General features: G+C 42.2%; 1 protein-coding gene across 3 annotated transcripts in view; it reads left to right on the top strand.

Moving 5' to 3' along the window:
- Positions 1–15,216, top strand: part of ZMYND12 (zinc finger MYND-type containing 12) — a 36,535-nt gene that overhangs the window by 10,382 nt on the left and 10,937 nt on the right. The window contains exons 2-5 of one of the 3 annotated variants that reach the window (XM_074380658.1): positions 1,613–1,754; positions 2,054–2,170; positions 3,062–3,233; positions 14,743–14,912. In XM_074380658.1, the coding sequence (XP_074236759.1) occupies positions 1,613–1,754; positions 2,054–2,170; positions 3,062–3,233; positions 14,743–14,912 (601 nt within the window). Of the gene's footprint in view, positions 1–1,612; positions 1,755–2,053; positions 2,171–3,061; positions 3,234–14,742; positions 14,913–15,216 lie in introns of those variants that run through there. The other 2 variants (XM_039473860.2, XM_003936980.3) reach the window with 2 other exon arrangements.

Here is a 15,216-nt window from a genome sequence, read left to right as displayed (position 1 = left end):
TTTTCAAAGAGTTCAATAGTTACATGCAAGACCACCTGCTGTACCACTAGAGCTGGGGGATATTCACAGTGCTTCTATGCAAATGGTCCCTCTGGAGCACAGAAGACAATGCTAGTGGTACTCTTTGAAGCACCGCAACATGGTTATAGGAACACATGTTGTAAAAGGTCTTCTAAAACCTCATCAATGCCAATGTAATCCCAACACTTTGAGAGGCCTAGATGGGAGGACGGCTTGAGGCCAGGAGTTTGAGACCATCCTGCATGAGAGCCTGTCTTTACAAAAAAATTAAAAATTAATCGAGTGTGGAGTTTCATGCTTTGGGAGGCTGAGGTGGGAGGGAGGATCACTTGAACCCAGAAGTTCCAGCCTGGGCAACAGAGCAAGATTGTCTCAGGAAAAAAAAAAAAAGGGTGAATTCCTTTCCTTTCCTTTCCTTAAGAGGAAGACTCTAAACCCGTAGGCTTCAGTGTTTAGACATCTTGAAAATAACCTTAAAGCAATGTAGAGTTGGCCGGGCATAGTGGCTCATACCTGTAATTCCAGCACTTTGAGAGGCTGAGGTGAGCGGATCATTTGAAGTCAGATCTCTACCAAAAATATAAAAATTAGCCGGGTATGGTGGCATGTGCCTGTAATCCCAGCTGCTCAGGAGGCTGAGGCAGGAGAATTGCTTGAATCCGGGAGGCAGAGGTTGTAGTGAGCCAAGATTGTACCCCCACGCCACTGCACTCCGTCTGGGTGACAGATGTTGTACTGGAGCGAGCTGGGCCTCCAAAATGTTGTAGTGGAGCAAGCATAGAAAGTCAACACTAAGACGAAAGTATGCCAAATTGCAGGGTCTTTATTGCCGGTGGCCACGGAGGACTCGAGTCTCTCCAACCCGTGGCCCCAAAAGGAGGGTGTTAAGACCTTTTATACTGGTACAACCACCTCAGGAGTGAGGTTGAGGGGCAGGGGTGGGGGTGAGGGGCTTCAGACATTCTGAGGGGTAGTAAATTCTGTATATTACCTCCTGTGCGGAGATGAGGGTGAGGGGCTCTGGACATTCCGAGGGTCAGGGGACTTTTGACATTCTGATTGTTACTTAAGCGGTTCACAAAAGTTAAGCATTTGTGTGCACATTGTCTGGGTAGGGTGGAAATTACAAGTCACAGGGGCCAAAATCGCGTGGGTTTGGACTGCTTGCCTGTCACATTTGGGTTACAGAGAACAGTTTAAACAGAAAGCCGAGGTATGGTTGAGGTATGCAGGTTTATGGGGCTTTTTGCCATGTCACACAGAGTGAGACTTTGCCTCAAAAAAAAAGTAGAGTTAAAGTTGCCTTTGTTGTTATCAGTTAAGCTGAATAGCCACAACATCCCTATATGACTTCGGAATGTGAATGTGTGCCTGCAGAAACTACATACTCCCCAGTCCCAATGCAGTTTTTATACTATCAAATAACCACATGAAAGGAAAGAGATTTGAGTCTCAGAAATGGCTTTGAGCTCCCTGTCTGGTTTGTGTTTGCTGACTTTTGTGGTGTCTAGGGATAGGCCAGTAGGAGGGCTAATGGAATCTTAAGTCATGCCAAATATAAAGATCATGAAGTCTATGTTTCTGTTGTCAGTGGGGTGGTACATCAGAAAGCTGACTGGGACAGCATCCATGAGAAGATATGTCAGCTCTTGATTCCACTGCGCACTTCCATGCCCTTCTACAATTCAGAGGAAGAACGGCAGCATGGCCTGCAGCAGCTGCAGCAGCGGCAGGTAGGGCCTATGGCACTTTCCATGGTTAAATCATAGGTGCAGTGAAGCTGCTCAAGACAAGGGTTGAACTGTGTTGAGATCACTAAATTGTAACCTCACTGAGGGCAGAAACTTTGTTTTATATCTTTAAGTCCTCATTACCATTCAGTCAGTTGTTTTCCACATTTACTAAATACTCTCTGTATTAGTCTGCTATTTACACATTTACTAAATACTCTCTGCATTAGTTTGATATTTCCTGTCACAACCAAATATCACAAACTGGGTGGCTCAAACAACATTTATTTATTTTCTCACAGCTCTGGAGGCTGGGAATTCCAAGATCAAGCGATCAGCAGGTTTTGTTTCTTCTTGAGCCGTCTCTTCCTGGCTTGCAGATGGATGCCTTCCTGCCGGGTCTTCACATGGTCCTCTGTGTGCGAGCATCCCTGTATCTCTTTCTGTGTCCAATTTCCTCTTTTTATAAAGACACAAGTCAGATTAGGTTAGGGCCCATCTAATGGCCTCATTCTAACTCAATCACTTCCCAACAGGCCCTTGCTCCAATTATAGTTATATTGTGAAAAACACAGGTTAGGGCTTCAACACATGAATTTTGGTGAGGGATACAGTTCAGCTTGTAACATCCACAGAAGCCAAGAGCCTGGCCACATAATAGGAGGGTTAAGAATGATATATGGATATACTGCCAAATAAACAAAAGGAGTTAGCAAAACTTACCACTATTATTATATATAATGTTGAGTATTATTGAGGATTGAACATTTCAGTCACTGTAAAATTAGCCTCTTATTATAAGCCATAAATCTCTACACATAAGATCCATTCATTTTAGTGTTAGGACACTTGGACAGTGGCCTCAGAACAATGTAGAGTTAACGGTTTTTTGTGATATTCACTAAACAGATTAATTACAGAAGGGAAAATGAGATGTTTCTCTCAAAATTAACTAGGAAGGCAGAAGGTTTCAGATTGTCCTGAGACATGCTAGCTTTGCTCAAGTTTTATTAGAACTATAAGAATAATACTCATTTATTCATCTGATAACTCTATATTGAGCATTCATCTATGTCAAACACAGAACTAAGACGTAAAGATACATGTTTCTGGACCTTAAGGAACACATAACCCAGAGTTTGCCTTCTTATATCACCTATGTGGAACCTCACATCTACTCTAATACAGACAGGCTCACTATGTGCCTTTAACTGGGTCATTAGGTATTGGCCTTATCCCCAGGGACAACTACATCCACCTTTGCCTTTAACTGCAGACCGTCTCAGATAGTCTATTTCTCTCTCCCACAGAAGTATTTGATTGAATTCTGCTACACTGTAGCCCAGAAATACCTCTTTGAAGGGAAACATGAAGATGCCGTACCAGCAGCTTTGCATTCCCTGCGCTTCCGTGTGAACCTGTACGGCCTGAGCTCCGTAGAGCTTGTGCCTGCTTACCTGCTGTTGGCAGAGGCCAGCCTTGGTGAGTGAAACCAACCTGAGATCCCTGGACCCCTTAAGTAGTGCTCCGTTTGGGTCACACCAGTGATCAAAGAGTCACCATTGAAAGTGGCACCAAGACACTTATTTTAGAATAGCAGGGTTGCTGTAAAGTTTAGCACAAGGTGGAGAAGGAGATGGCACAGATTTTTGTCTGCAACTGGCAGAAATCCACTCAAGCTGGCCTGCACAAAAAGGAGAAACTTTTTTTTATATGTATTTTATTGCACTTTAGGTTCTGGGGTACATGTGAATAACATGCAGGATTGTTGCATAGGTACATACATGGCAATGTGGTTTGCTGCCTCCATCCCCATCACCCATATCTGGCATTTTCCCCCATGCTATCCCTCCCCAACTCCCTACCACCCGCTTTACCTCCCCTGGTTCCCCCCCAACAGACCCCAGTGTGTGATGCTCCCCTCCCTGTGTCCATGTGTTCTCATTGTTCAACACACACCTATGAGTGAGAACATGTGGTGTTTGATTTTCTGTTCTTGTGTCAGTTTGCTGAGAATGCTGGTTTCCAGATTAATCCATATCCATACAAAGGACACGAACTCATCATTTCTTATGGCTGCATCGTATTCCATGGTATATATGTGCCACATTTTCCCTGTCCAGTCTATCATCAATGGGCATTTTGGTTGGTTACAGGTCTTTGCTATTGTAAATAGTGCTGCAATGAACATGTGTGTGCATGTGTCTTTATAATAAAAGAATTTATAATCCTTTGGATATATACCCAGTAATGGGATTGCTGGGTCAAACGGAATTTCTATTTCTAGGTCCTTGAGCAATCGCTACACTGTCTTCCACAATGGTTGAACTAATTTACACTCCCACCAACAGTGTAAAAGTGTTCCTATTTCTCCACATCCTCTCCAGCATCTGTTGTCTTCAGATTTTTTAATGATCACCATTCTAACTGACCTGAGATGGTATCTTAATGTGGTTTTGATTTGCATTTCTCTAATGACTAGTGATGATGAGCATTTTTTCATATGTTTGTTGGCCTCATATATATCTTCTTTTGAAAAGTGTCTGTTCATATCCTTTGCCCACTTTTGAATGAGCTTGTTTGTTTTTTTCTTGTAAATCTGTTTTAGTTCTTTATAGATTCTGGATATTAGCCCTTTGTCAGATGGGTAGATTGTAAAAATTTCTTCCCATTCTGTTGGTGGCCGATTCACTCTAATGATTGTTTCTTTTGCTGTGCAGAAACTCTGGAGTTTAATTAGAACCCATTTGTCTATTTTGGCTTTTGTTGCCAATGCTTTTGGTGTTTTAGTCATGAAGTCCTTGCCTATGCCTATGTCCTGAATGGTTTTGCCTAGGCTTTCTTCTAGGGTTTTTATGGTGTTAGGTCTTATGTTTAAGTCTTTAACCCATCTGGAATTAATTTTAGTGTAAGGTGTCAGGAAGGGGTCCAGTTTCTGTTTTCTGCACATGGCTAGCCAGTTTTCTCAACACCATTTATTAAACAGGGAATCCTTTCCCCATTGCTTGTTTTTATATGGTTTGTCAAAGATCAGATGGTTGTAGATGTGTGGCATTGCCTCCGAGGTCTCTGTTCTGTTCCATTGGTCTATATCTCTGTTTTGGTACCAGTACCATGCTGTTTTGGTTACTGTAGCCTTGTAGTATAGTTTGAAGTCAGATAGTATGATGCCTCTAGCCTTGTTCTTTTTGCTTAGAATTGACTTGGCTATGCGGGCTCTCTTTTGCTTCTATATGAAGTTTAAGGTGGTTTTTTCCAGTTCTGTGAAGAGGGTCACAGGCAGCTTGATGGGGGATAGTGTTGAATCTATAAGTTACTTTGGACAGTATGGCCATTTACACAATATTGATTCTTCCTAACCATGAGCATGGAATGTTTTTCCATCTATTTGTGTCCTCTCTTATTTCCTTGAGCAGTGGTTTGTAGTTCTCCTTGAAGGGGTTCTTTACATCCTTTGTTAGTTGTATTCCTAGGTATTTTATTCTCTTTGTAGCAATTGTGAATGGCAGTTCGTTCTTGATTTGGCTCCCTTTAAGTCTGTTATTGGTATATAGGAATGCTTGTAATTTCTGCACATAGATTTTGTATCCTGAGACTTTGCTGAAGTTGCTTATCAGTTTCAGGAGATTTTGGGCTGAGACAATGGGGTCTTCTAAATATACAATAATGTCATCTGCAAATAGAGACAATTTGACTTCCAAAGAGGAGGAACTTTATGAGGGTGCTGTAGTATCCTATGGGAGCTGAGGCTTCATGAGGGACTAGAATTAGAATGCTGTAAGGCACCAAGGCAGGCCCCTTTCTTTCTCTCTTGGGCCTTGTCTCCTGCCTCTGCTTCTCTCTGGGTATCTGCTTCATTATTTTCCCTTTCTGCAGACCAGACTTGTCTACCCGGTGCTCACTGTAGAAGACAGCTAGCCCAAAATGTCAGATGGACTTTTTCAACTTACATGTTTTATATTTTGTGATAGGCAGTAGAAATGATTAGCTTCTGATTTCCAATTTTGTTGACATGGCTTGCGTGTGGGATCCACCCATATTCCCTGGGATCAGGGTCACATCGTTCAGAAATACAGGAACCCACCCCTATCGACGGGAGAGGCAATTCTGAGAGTATGGAGCAGACTTAGCAGATACCCTAGTGGTGGCTACTGTAAAAGGAAAATTAGCGTTTTGAGAGGAATTGATATTCTTGAGCATCTATGGTATTTTAGGCACTGTGCTACCACTTCATACATCTTAATAGCCACCATTAAAAAAAAAAAAAACTTCATATATTTTGATAGCCACCATTTTTAAAAATACCTTTTTTTTTTTTTTTTTTGAGATGGAATCTCGTTCTGTAGCCCAGGCTGGAGTGCAGTGGTGCAATCTTGGCTCACTGCAACCTCCGCCTCCCAGGTTCAAGCAATTCTCCTGCCTCAGCCTCCCAAGTAGCTGGGACTACAGGCATGCGCCACCACACCCAGCTAATTTTCATATCTTTAGTAGAGACGGGATTTCATCATATTGGTCAGGCTGATGTTGAACTCCTGACCTTGTGATCCACCTGCCTTGACCTCCTGAAGTACTGGGATTACAGGTGTGAGCTACTGCGCCTGGCTCAAAAAATGCTTTTTTAAAAGAAAAACTGTTTTTTAAAAGTAAAACTGTTGGCCGGGCATGGTGGCTCATGCCTGTAAACTTTGGGAGGCTGAGACAGGTGGATTACCTGAGGTTAGCAGTTTGAGACCAGGCTGACTAACATGGCAAAACCTCATCTCTACTTAAAATACAAAAATTAGCTGGGTGTGGTGGTAGGTACCTGTAATCCCAACTACTTGGGAGGCTGAGGCAGGAGATCCCTTGAACCAGGGAGGCAGAGCTTGCAGTGAGCTGACATTGCACCATTCCACTCCAGCCTAGGCGACAGAGCGAGATTCCAGCTTGAAAAAAAAGAAGTACAACTGTTAAATTAAGTACGATATAAAGAACCTTTATCACTTGAGCCCTCTGTCCTCTGAGGGTAAGTTGCTTACTTGGTTTCCTATCTTTAGAATACTTCAGTGTGTGGTTCCCACAAATACTTTCATAGCCACAATACAACCTCATCTACTAAGGGGCCCCATTGAGAAGAAGGATCCCCTTAGTAGATGAGACAGATTGTATTGTGGTTATGAAGGAGAATGTCTTCGTGGGAATCACACAAGAGGACCCTATCATCTAAGAAGAGCCCATTCAAGTTTCTTGAATTTTCCCAATAACATCTTTATAGCAAAAGGATACAGTTCAGGATCACACTTTTCATTTTGTTGCCGTGTGTTGGCAACAAAACTCTGGAATAGTTTCTCAGCCTTCTCTTGACTTTTATGACCTTGACACGTTTAAAGGTTACAGGTCAATTATTGTATAAAACATCTTTCAATTTGGGTTTGTCTGATATTTCCTAATGACAAGACTCAGGTTATGCATTTTTGGCAAAAACAGTACAGAGGTGATGCTGTGTTTTCATCCCACCCTATAAATTGGCATGTTTTCATTTTTTTCCATTACTGATGATGTTCATTTTAGTTATGTTATTAGGATGGTGTCTGCCAGGCTTCCTCCCTATAATGTTACTCTTTCCCCCTTCTGTAATTAATAACTTGAATTTTCATTTCATAGGGAGGTCCTCTGAAACCATATAAATATCCCATTCCTCATCAAATTTTCAATGTATTCATTTAATTATTTACATCAATATTGACTCTTGGTTTCCTATTTTGTTCAATGGGCTTAAATCCATTACTATCATTAATCTGATGCTCAAACTGTCCCTGATTTGACTAGGGGCAGCCCCCACTCAAGCTAGTTTCTGTATCTCCTAGACACAACCCCATTTGTTCTTTGATTACTTTCTTGCTTTCTGGAACATACCTCTAAGGATCCCTGATTTCTTTAAGTGGAAAGTAAAATTCAGAAGCCAAGAGCCAAGCACTAGATGTACTCATGCCATTGGGGTCTTACTGCTCCCAGGCCTTCTCAGTGGACAGAGTTAGGGAGTAAGTATAAATACAGTAATGGGTGTATATAGACACACATTACATCTGTATTTATTTATCTATCTATATATCTTTTTTTTTTTTGAAACCAAGTCTCACTCTATCACCTAGACTAGAGCACAGTGGCACAATCTGAGCTCACTGCAGCCCCTACTTTCTGGGTTCAAGCAATTCTTCTGCCTCAGCCTCCCAAGTAGTTGGGACTACAGGCGTGCACCACTACACCTGGCCAATTTTTGTATTTGTAGTAGATACAGGGTTTCACCATGTTGGCCAGGCTGATCTCAACTCCTGGCCTCAAGTGATCCACCCACCTCAGCCTCCCAAAGTGCTGGGATTACAGGTGTTAGCCACCCTGCCCAGCCTTTATCTATATATCTACATCAATAGCTGTATTACCACAAGTCTAGACTGTTTCATCCAGCTCTAATACAGCACCACAGGGTCCAATCTGATTTGCTTCTATTCCATAATTGCAACTCGCTTTGCCGATGCTTCCACTTTCATTAGTTTATTTATGTATTAATCAGTTCCCTTGTATAAACCAATCCCCCTTCTCTAACTCCATCCTTTCCACCTTACCAAAAACCTCCTCCCCTGCCATGGGCTCTGACTCCCCATTCCAGTCTGCCTCTGCTGTGTGAATCCCTCTTCACTTGTGTGGGTTCCAGCTCCCCATACCAGCCTGTTTGCCTGCAGGAATGCCCTGCTCACCCTGCTCAGATCTGATACCCTGTTCCAGACTGTCTTTCCTCCAAACTAATGAGAAAAGCACTGGACAAGAAAATACAGCCTTGGTTCTATTTATCTCTGACACTGACTACCTATGGGATTTTGGAAAAGTCACCCTTGCCCAAGTCTCATAATCTCTCATCTAGACCACTGCCTGCTAACTGGTCTTCCTACATCTTCTCTGGCCTCCCTCCAATCTAGTTTGCATACAAAAATGTGACCAAATCACTCCTCTAAATCAAATTTCTAAAGCAACCCGTGAGGCTCTGCTTGTTCTAGCCCTTAGCAAATTCTCTAACTTCAATTCTATCATTTTGTCTCTCTTGAATTCTTTTCTCCCTCCCTTCCAGTTACACCGACTGGCCTTCTCTCAGTTCCTCAGAAGCACAATGATTTTCTTGTTCTGAAAGGCTTTTCTGTAGCTAGTCTCTCCACTTTTCCTCCCCTTTCCTTCACCGAATCAACTCCTAGTCATCTTTCAGGTCTCAACTCAAGGTTTACTACCTGCCTGTCTAGAAGCCTTTCCCAGGCCTCCAGACCAGGTCGGGTCTCTCTCTCTCTTTTTTTTTTTTTTTTTAGATAGAGGCCCAATCTGTTGCTTAGGCTGGAGTGCAGTGGTATGATCTTGGTTCACTACAACCTCTGCCTCCTGGAGTCAAGTGATTCTCCTGCCTCAGCCTCCCAAGTAGCTGGGACTACAGGCACACACCACCACACCTAGCTAATTTTTGTATTTTTAGTAAGATAGGGTTTCACTATATTGCCCAGGCTGGTCTTGAACCCCTGACTCCAGATGATCCACCTTCCTTGGCCTCCCAAAGTGCTAGGATTACGGGTGTGAGCCATCACACTCAGCCAGGTCTCTTTTTTAATGTACTCATTTAAAGACCTACTCTTTTCTTCTGAGCACTTATTCCATTAATAATTATATTCAGGCCGGGCGCTGTGGCTCATGCCTGTAATCCCAGCACTTTGGGAGGCCGAGGCGGGTGGATCACGAGGTCAAGAGATCGAGACCATCCTGGTCAACATGGTGAAACCCCGTCTCTACTAAAAATACAAAAAAATCAGCTGGGCATGGTGGCACGTGCCTGTAATCCCAGCTATTCAGGAGGCTGAGACAGGAGAATTGCCTGAACCCAGGAGGCGGAGGTTGCGGTGAGCCGAGATCGCGCCATTGCACTCCAGCCTGGGTAACAAGAGCGAAACTCCGTCTCAAAAAAAAAAAAAAAAAAAAAAAAAAAAAAAAATTATATTCATTGAGGAAATTATTTAACTGTCTCCCTGCTCCAGTAAACTGTAAGCTCAGGGAGAACTGGATCTATGTCTATTCTTACTCGTCACGTATGTCTTCATGCTCAGCCCAGTACTTAGCACAGAGAAGGCATTAAAAAATTAATTTCACAGTACCTGAAACCTAGTGAGCACTGTTTGATTGTATGTTGAATCTGAGTTCTCTTCACAGGATTCATTTAAGGATGAAATGAATTTGAGTGTAATGACCATGAAAGTGCTTTGAAGTCTGGAAAGTACTGTGTAAAAGGAAGATTTCACTGTAACTCCACAGCTATTGATTTAAAACCTTGCTAACCTTTTTGGAAGTCTAAAGAAATTGCTTCCCTGTGCACATTTCTTTCCCATCTTAGAGATTCCTTCAGACTGGAGTAGAAAGGTAACAGACACTCAGCTTTTTTTCCTTTCCTTTTTTTTTGTTTTGTTTTGTTTTGTAAATCTTTGAAATTTTAATCAACTAGAAATGACATTTTCAGTAACATTTCGAGGAGGAGACTTGCTCATCTTCCCCTACTGTTATCTGCACTTTGGAAGCAGGAGAGCCTGGGTTCAAATCTCAGCTCTTTCTTTACTGGCTAGGTTATCGTAGGCACCAAGCTCTTCGTCACTCAGAGCTCTCACACACATGGTTCCTTCTCCCTGGGACGCTCTTTCCTCTCTCATACATGGCTGGCTTTTGATCAACCTTCAAGTGTCTGCTTAAACTGGCCAGGTGTGGTGACTCACACCTGTAATTTCAGCACTTTGGGAGGTCGAAATGGGAGGATCTCTTGAGCCCAGGAATTCAAGACCAGCCTAGCCAACCTAGTAAGACCTCATCTCTCTCTCTCTCTCTCTCTCTCTCTCTTTTAATTTTTAAAGATGGAATTTCACCATGATGGCCAAGCTGGTCTTGAACTCCTGACCTCAGGTGATCCACCCACCTTGGCCTCCCAAAGTGCTGGGATTATAGGCATGAGCTACTGCGCCCAGCCTTAAGACCTCATCTCTTAAAAAAAAAAAAAAAGAAATTGACCGGGCACAGTGGCTCACACCTATAATCCCAGCACTTTGGGAATCCGAGGTGGGCAAATCACGAGGTCAAGAGATCAAGACCATCCTGACCAACATGGTAAAACCCTGTCTCTACAAAAATTAGCTGAGCAGGGGTGGCACGTGCCTGTAGTCCTAGCTACTCGGGAGGCTAAGGCAGGAGAATTGCTTGAATCCAGGAGGTGGATGTTGCAGTGAGCTGCAATTGCGCCACTGCACTCCAGCCTAGCAACAGAGCAAGACTCCATCTCAATAAAAAAAATTAGGCAGGCATGGTGGCATGCACCTGTAGTCCCAGCTACTTGGGAGGGTGAGGTGGGAAGATTGCTTAAGCCCAGGAGGTAGAGGCTGCAGTGAGCTAGGATTTTGGTCGTTGTGTTCTGTTCATTTTCTTCACAACACTCATGTTTTGTCTATTTATTATGTGCCTACTTCACTTGATTTTAAGCTTCTTGGAGTCAGGGATCATGTCTCAGTGCTCACTGAGCATCATGAATTATGATAGATACTTAGTCAATTAGGTGAATATATGGTTGGTTTAATATATGGTTGGTTGAATGAATTAATGAAGTTGCCTTCTCTTCAAATTCCTCATCTGATAGTTACTTAACAGGGCTGTGGGGAGACTTAGACCACAGATGCAAAGAGACTAGCACAGTGTTGAGCAAATAACAAGTGTTCAATAAATGCAGATTCCCTTTTCTTCCCCTGAGCTCTTCGCAGCCACAGCCTTTGACTCAGCTGTGACTGCTGTATTCTGTGTTCCTTTACTTTCATTACCAAGTCCTGCAAAATCTTCCCCCCGTAATGTCTCTCAGATCTGCCGCTAACGCAGTGTAAGCCTGTTGACTCACCCTTCAGACGCTGGTCTTTAAGTGGCTGTCATTTCTCAATTCCATATACTATTAAAATCACCCTAAGGGATAGCACCATTTCCTTTATGTCTCCAACACCTCCACTGCACCCTGTGCCTCTCCAGGCAGGCACTGTCCATAAGAGGCACCCACTGGTCACAAGCTTAGTTCTGACTGTAATCTCATGGGCTAATAGCAGCCCATTCTTTTCACCTTTCCTTCTAGCCTCACAGTTTATTCTCCTTTCGGACTAGATGCTGGTTCAGCTGGGCCTCGGAGTCTTCTTTGGCATCGCCTCCTTGAGTGAGAACTGGATGGTGAAAATTTTAAATTTCCAGTATTTGTCAATGCTCTGTACCATTTTTTCCCCATCTAAACAATCTTAGCTGAGTCATTTGCTTCTTCAGATTTGGGAGAACTTGAGTCTAAACCTCATATTTTATAGACAAAACCTAGAGGGAAAATGTGACTTGCCATGTTCATGTAAGCCAGGATAAGGGACTAGGCCTTTTGCTCTTAATCTAGTAGTTTCCCATTTTAGTTTGCACTTTGACCTTCCACCAAGCAAAGTTACTTGCAGTTTCTTGTAGACTGCTTCTTCTTCATCTCTTTTCCTTTAATTCAGTGATGTAGGGTTACAACTGGAATAAAAGCATGCTTACCTACGAACTAGGTCTGACAGGAAGCAAGGACACAGAAGAGCAGAAGGTTAGCTTATGAAGGGTTCATGTCCTTATCTCCTAATTCTTCATTGGTGCCATTTCTGCTGCAGCACCTGTCACACCAATGCTTCACCCCCAGAGCACGCCTCCTGCCCTGCAGCATGCCGACACAGTGGCTTTCTATTCATTTCTGACAAACTTCTCTAGGAGCCAAGCAGATAGGCATGCCACTGTATATGTAAAGATGATATGTAATAAGCAAAAAGCTTTAAGTGTCAAGAGTATCTGAATGTTAGCAATAAAGGTGGACTTCCTTTCTCTTCTACATCATTTAGTAAGTAACTATGTGCTATCCATTCTTTCCCCTGTCTCTTCTGCATCTCCTCCATCTTCATTCACTGTCTTGGTTCAGGCTCTTAAGAGTGCTTGCTTGAACTATTTCAGACATCTTCCAGTGAATCTTCTATCTTTATTCCTCCCCTCTGGTCCCACTTCCACACTGGTTCCAGAGGATCTTTCTAAATTTAAATGCGATTCTCTTGTCCTTTTTGAAAATCCTCTAGTTTTTAATCCACACGCATCAAGTTCCTTGGCATAACTCGCTAAGCCCTCCATGACCTGCCTGCCCCCTGCCTACCACCATAGCCTCGTTTTCCGCCACTCTGTCCTTCACAATTTGTTCTCCAGCATCACAGGCCAATGCAGTCAGCCCTCTGTATTTGCAGGTTCTGCATCTGCCCATTCAAGCAACCGTGGATCAAAATTGTTTTTAAAATAATACAATGATTTAAAATGAAATAAATAAAAACAATACATGATGTTACCTGTGGGCTTAAAAACAAAAAAAGATTTTAAAAAATTTAAATTCAAAAAAGACAAAAACAATATAGTAGAACAACTATTTACATAGCATTTATATTGTATTAGGTATTATAAGTAATTTAGAGATGATTTAAAGTATATGAAAGGATGTGCATAGGCTATATGCAAATACTACACTATTTTATGTAGAACCTTGAGCATCCTTATATTTAGGTATCTGGTGGGGGTTCTGGAACCAATTCCCTGCAGCTATGATTCTGTATAATTCTCTGAACATAATGTATTTCATATTTCATATTTCCATGACACTGTACATGCTGTTACTTCTGCCTGGGATGCTCTCTCTGCCTTATCTATCTGGGAAACTTTCATTCATTCTCAAAACCCAGCTTAGACTCTGTTTCAGCATCCATCTCCAACTCATCTGTAGAATTAAACATTTTCTATCCTCTCACACTTCCAAAGCCTGTGTTTCTATTGCAATTATTCTATATTATACATATATTTGTTTTCATGTTGCACTTTGAATCCCCATCACTCAACACAAGGCCTGGCACATAAAGGGTATTAGATATGCATATATATATTTCGCAATTGAGATATAATTCACATATCATAAAATTCACCCTTTTAAAGGACAATTCAGGCCAGACGCAGTGTCTCATGCCTGTAATCCTAGTGCTTTGGGAGGCCAAGCACCTGAGGTCAGGAGTTTTAGACCAGCCTGGAAAATATGGTGAAACACCCACTCTGTACTAAAAATATAAAAATTAGCCAGGTGTGGTGGCACATGCCTACAGTCCCAATTACTTGGGAGGCTGAGATATGAGAATCACTTGAACCCAGGAGGCTGAAGTTGCAGTGAGCTAAGATTGCCCCAGTACACTCCAGCCTGGGCAACAGAGTGAGACTCTGTCTCAAAAAAAAAAAAAAAAAAAGAACAATTCAGTGGGTTTGGCACATTCTGAAGATTATGTGACAATTACCACAATCTAATTCCACAACATTTTCATCACTCCTAAAAGAAACCCTGCAATTGTCAGCAGTTACTCCCTCTTAGTGCCTCCCTTGCGTTGGACCCCCTGTGGGTGCCTGGACACCACTAGTCTACTTTCCATCTCTATAGATTTGCCTGTACCAGACATTTCATATAAATGGAATCATACAACACGTGGCCTTTGGTGTCTGGCTTCTTTCACTTAGCACAGTGTTTTCAAGGTCCATCCACATTATAGTGGGTATCACTACTTCATTCCTTCTTACAACTGAGAAATATTCCACTTATGGATATGGAGATGAGTTGGAGATGCTCCTTTTGTTTATCCACTCATCGGCTGATGGACATTTACATCGTTTCTATTTTTTTTTTTTACTCTTCCAAATAGGCTGCTATGAACATTCCTGTATGAGTTTTTGTGTGTCAATAAATACTTGAGTCAATGAATGTGTGAGTGAATGGATAATGACTTATATTTCATATTTGTCCAGGAATTTCATATTTTCATAATTTCATATATTCCATATGTGTTTTTTGGCCAGGATATGAATTGTAACCTTCTTTTCTGCTTTTGGGCAGGTCTGGGCCGAATCATTCAGGCTGAAGAATATCTATTCCAAGCCCAGTGGACAGTCCTCAAATCAACTGACTGTAGTAATGCCACCCACTCTTTACTGCATCGGAACCTGGGACTTCTCTACATAGCCAAGAAAAACTATGAAGAAGCCCGTTACCATCTGGCCAATGATGTAAACAAGCTAAATTATAACACCTGGATATTTCCAAATCTAAATGATAAAACCTGGATATTTCCAAAATCTGCTTAATTTTTTAAAAACTGCATTTTTCAAAAACTTTCCATTTACAACTGATTATTTGGTGGGATGTTGGTAATAACACAATTCTAACGACCTGAGTTCAAGCATTTCTACTTCCTGGCTATTCAACCTTGGCCAGGGCACATATTCCTGAAGTTTCGGTTGTCCTGAAGAGTAAAGGGAGGCAAAACAGCATACTCGTTAAGAGAAAGGCTTTGCTTCTAGTCCCAGTTCT

Source organism: Saimiri boliviensis, chromosome 11 (genome assembly GCF_048565385.1).
Source record: "Saimiri boliviensis isolate mSaiBol1 chromosome 11, mSaiBol1.pri, whole genome shotgun sequence".
NCBI lineage: Eukaryota > Metazoa > Chordata > Mammalia > Primates > Cebidae > Saimiri > Saimiri boliviensis.
This window is presented reverse-complemented; position numbering and strand designations above follow the sequence as displayed.